The 5,000-nt window shown below is 39.1% G+C and overlaps 1 protein-coding gene across 1 annotated transcript in view; it reads right to left on the bottom strand.

The window, feature by feature from the left end:
• The window catches only part of FOXP2 (forkhead box P2), a 373,136-nt gene that overhangs the window by 42,180 nt on the left and 325,956 nt on the right, over nt 1–5,000 (bottom strand). The window contains exons 12-13 of the mRNA XM_026868109.1: nt 2,581–2,668; nt 298–381 (exon numbers count right to left, since the gene is read on the bottom strand). Coding sequence (XP_026723910.1) covers nt 298–381; nt 2,581–2,668 — 172 coding nt within the window. The remainder of the gene's footprint in view (nt 1–297; nt 382–2,580; nt 2,669–5,000) is intronic.

The raw sequence follows: 5,000 nt of genomic DNA, 5'->3' as shown, positions 1-5,000 counted from the left end.
TCTGTAAATCTATCAGAGAAAGATATTCTCTCTAGTTTCAGTCTCAAGGCAATGATTTGGACACTTATAGGTGTACTTTGTTTAGTGTCACCTATGGTGTAGATTGGATAGATTTTGTAAAAGATAGCATTACTTTTAAAGAAACATACAATTTGACAAGCTATTGCATTTTACCTTCATTTTATTGCCATATTTTTCATCACACTCATTGTTTTCCAACTGTCACTAAATTGTTCATTTTCTTAGTCTGCTACATTTGTAGACCTATTTACTGTTTATAAAGCAATATGCACTTACAGGTTTTGGAGATGGCTTGGGCTCCGAGGGTCGCATGTGCAAGTGGGTCATCATTGCTTGAAGACGTTCGCGTTCTTTAGAAAGCTGTTAAGAAAGAGTGAGATCAGAAGCATTTTAGAAATGACTGATACAGCTATTTTACTGCAGTGATACATCTTATCATTGAGCTTGTCTTGTTGTAATGATTCCTGCATATAAAAGTCTATGTCAGTAGAAACTTATCTAGGAGGAAATGCAACTTTGGGCATGGAAAGAAAGAAAGAAAAAACAGAAAACTTTTATAGCCTTTCATATGTTAAAAGGTCAGAGAAAACAAATAACACTTCATCTTTTTGTCAATAAGAGAATTGAGGTCACAGTTGCCTCGACAGTAACAAGTTACTAAGACCATAAATTAGAAGGCCCATAGTGTCTCTTTAAAGTCCTGTGGACACTGTTAGCAATGGACTAGTGCCAACAGCTGTGAAGGGGTGAAGGGTCCTCAAAGCACAGTGCCTGCCAGGATTGTCTACACACTTCATCCTTTCCCACCGAGGTCCAGTTAGTGCCCCCTGCAATCTGCCATCATCAATCTAATTCAATAGAGTGACAGGGCCCAGGCAGTGTGAAACGCTGAACTCTGCCACCGAGTCGGCATCGACACTGCACTGGGTCTCATTACAACTGATGGACCTTACTTCACTAGCAGTCAGACAAAGCAAAAAATGGCATAATTGGTCACACTGCAAGATAAATCTTCACTTGGACTGTTACATTGCAGCCTAGCCTTTGTAAATGGTAAACAGTTCTTAAGCAGCCCTTAAACTGCCTTTAGAAAATATCACATTACTGAAACCTGCACTTTTTCCACCTGATACAATTTTTTGATCATATGCTATGTAAATATTTGTAGCTTCAGACTCAAATTACCAAATTTAAAAAAAAAGGTTTGAAATATGTAACTTGTTGATTAAAATATCAGAACACAGAGAAGAAAATAAATCTTACAACATGAAAAGAATAAGAATAAGAAGAGGAAACTACCTGTATTACTGCAGATATTTTGGCTATGCTGGCTATAATTTGTTTAGTGAATCATTAATTAAAGAACATTTGAGGCAGGGGGTGGGAAAGAGTTTTCTTCTTAGGCTTCATATTACGTGTGTGACACTTTAGAGACATGCTATTTGCCATGATGTAAATTCTTAACAAACAAATTAAGCTAACACCCTCCTGTAAATCTTATAAAGGAACTGCAGCTTTGCCTGGATTTATAAAGCTTTCATTTTAAGGGAAATGACAATAAATGACATTATTGTACACTCCTCTCATTGCTTTGGACTTCCAGTATCAAAATACAAAAGACTCAAATGATTTACCTTGGCTGAAAGAAGAACAAGTATTCTTATGTGCATGAGAACAGTGAGACAATATGCTAAAAGCGAGAAAGCTGAAAGGTGTTAATCCTTCTTTTTCCACATATGGCAACAAAGGGGCAAAAAATCTCAGTCCCTTACTGCATCCCTTGAGCTCCTCTGAACGGTCCCAAGAGGGGACGGGAGTCCTGAGAAACGCTCTCCTATGACTCCCGTACAGGAAGGAGAGGGTGGTGTGGTGTAAGTGTCCTGCACACTCATACTGGGCTGTGGAGGTTTGTGCTCAGCCTCTGCAGCCCGGTAAACGTCATCTCAATACGGGGAGACCCAAGGGGTACTTGGCATTTCTTGCATAAACTGCAGGGAACATTCACATACATGCAGTGACCTCTATTGGTTAGATCCTGAACAGGGCACATGAGTCCTGCGGTCCCAAGCATGGGGACTCCCTGGGGACCTCTCTGAGTGGGTCTGACATTATACCGTCTGCTCGCAGAAAAAAGCCCATCATCAGGCTGGGAGTCATTTCAGGTGGAGATATGCTCTGCTACTCCTTAGTCCTGCAGAACAGCATAGACAAGCATTGGGTCAGAAGGGGAAGAAGGAAGAGGAGTCCTGACCCCTTTCATGAACTGAAGATGGCTTGGATCCTGTTTCTGCTCCAGGGACAGCGTTTTTCATTCATGAAGAATGGCATTAGGGTCTTAGTCCAAACAAAATACTGTAGACAATGCTGATGTTAGATCATTATAGCATAATTTATAATGTGAAAAAACTTTTAAGTAAAAAAACCCACCTATTCGTAAATATTAACAAATTTCAGGCAAGAAACATATGGCTTTAGGCTAGAGTCACGAAGGCAAGTGTTTTCAATTTAGTTTAGGTTAACAGTAAATAAGTAATAGGGTAATACATCCATGTAACAAACCTGTATTTCTAACTGCTGTACCACTTGCATTTGCACCCGACACTGGGCAGTGCTTCTGTCATCCAATGCATGTTCATTGTTAAGGTGCCTAGAGAAGAAAGATAACACCAGTAAGACAGTGTTAAGATGATGAAAATTTATGAAAGTCTATTTTTCTTTCCTGTGCCTACGGCTTCCATTAGTTTCAATGGAAATTATGCAAAAGGACCTAGTCAGAGAATGACTTACATACAACAATACAAAGTAACAAAACTCATTATTTCATTTAGTTCTAAAAACTTCCTCCGTGGTGACTGCTAGATAGCCAGGTTCTATCTCTCAGGTCACATATGCCATCTAAAGGCCAGTGTAACTGGTTATCAGTATTTGGTAGACTGACTGAACTGATTTCCACTCCCTGTTGTTGGTTCAGATGAACAGAGAATCACCTTACAAAGGATTCTTTGAAAGATATAACTGCTTTTAAGCTGCTTGTACTGTCAATTAATATAGATTTTGTTAAGATTTCTCTATCTGCTCTTCTTTAATCATGAAGCAAAACCAACAACAGAACATCCACTCCCCCTTCCCCAAAACAGTGCTGTAGGGGAACATCACTGATTTTCACTGCAGTTTCCAGAAGTAGCCTCTGAGGCTGATGGCAGTGATCAGGCTCCCCAGACCGAGGAAGAGTGTGCAAGGTAAAGGCAGGGGAAGGAACAGATGCACATCTTACACACAGAGCAAGCCTCCTGGTGGGAAGACAGGCTCTGCATGCCAGTTTAGCAAAATAAAACCACACTGTGCAACAGGGAAAGAAGACCTCGGTGTGTGGCTGGCTGTAACTAACGTACAGTCCAGACCCAAGTGGCTGTCCCCCATACATTTCAATTGAGTACAACTTTACAAAGTTCATTTAATACTGTTTTTTGAAGGACAGTGTTTTCCATTTATTTTCTCTTCCAGGATCAAAGAAGTCCCTTTTGGAGCTTTAATAGTGGGTTTGCTGCTCCATCGAGAAGAGAACATAAGGATCAGGCTAAAGAAGAAATGGGAGCAAAAGCAGTTTTGCCTTTGAATGTGCCACTCTTAGAGTGGAAAGAGCCATGAAACTGTCTCTTTCCACTGCAGGCACAAGGGGTAAGCTTTGCAGGGACTACAGTCACAGATGGTCTCACAGTTAGAGGAACTAAGTTATCTGTACCAGGGAGGAAATATATACTCTCCTTTTTCTTTTTTAGCAAAATCAGAGAACTATGTAGTTATTTCACTGCTAATCTATGAGGAAAACGTGTTAATCAGAAACAGTGGAAGAATAGAGGGAACTGCATCTCCCTTTTAGTAGAACTTGTCTCTTTCTATTTAAATCATGACTTCACAGTTTTAGGACCAAATGGCAGGGTTTGCAGGTGAGCAAAATACTACAGGTTCTGCTATCCTTGCAAGAGGCATGGCTGTGGAAGAGATGTAAGCACTTATGAAAGCTTTTGTTCATTCTTTTAATATTAAATTGTTTATATTAAGAGTATGCATGTAAATTGCTTGGTAGTTTATGCTAAATTCAAGCATCACCAAGGAACCACCCTTCCTTTATCTGAGTGATAAAAGCTTCAATTTATTTATTTCAAAAGGAACTGACTTCATTTCCCCAACTGATGCAAAAAACGCACAATCAGTTTAAAAACTAGGTAATTGCTCAGAATGTACGATTCACTTGTTTTCTGAAATTTTCATTAAAAATAATTTTACTCCCTCAATTACACAGGCATGATAGTGTGTGGTCTGCTAATGTAATGGTTTAATGTTTTCAGTTAATTGGGTACAAAATTCCCAGAAAAAAAGGACTGGAGACAGATTTTTACCTCTGCTTCATCACCACAATCACCAGCAGACACCCCCTGTGTTTCCACATGAAATGTATGCTCACCTATGTAAGTACATGTGTATACGTGTATAACACATGACAGTAAGCAATGGTATAGGTATAAAAGATCTCCTGGCCCATGTTTGAGGGTACTGCCTACTCATGATTATTTATTAGTTATTATAACAGCATATGTGTGCCTAACACCTTACAAAATAGATACAGATACAGTACTTGCCCTAAGGAACTTTAAATGTAAGTGGTACGCAGTGTGGGAGAAGAAAGTCCAGTATAATGTAACTGCAATATGATTAGACAGTAACTTGGGAGACTGTTGCATGTTTCTTGAGAGTTAACACAGTAATCTTCAGAAACTCATGAGATATATACATCCCTTATGCCAGTTTCACATCATGTGGTTACTTGTGCTGTGCATTTTGGAGAAAAGCTATTTTATAGTAACATTAAGAGTGTAAAAATTGTTTTAGGAATTTTTTTTTCTGATCTTTTTTTGTCTGTGAAGTAGGCTTGCTTTATTTATCATGCATGTACAGGCAATGCAGTGAAAGAAAAAACT

This window comes from Athene cunicularia (genome assembly GCF_003259725.1).
Source record: "Athene cunicularia isolate RWA chromosome 1 unlocalized genomic scaffold, athCun1 chr1_part2, whole genome shotgun sequence".
Lineage (NCBI taxonomy): Eukaryota > Metazoa > Chordata > Aves > Strigiformes > Strigidae > Athene > Athene cunicularia.
The sequence above is the reverse complement of the archived record's forward strand: the minus strand, read 5'-3'. Positions and strand labels throughout refer to the sequence as shown.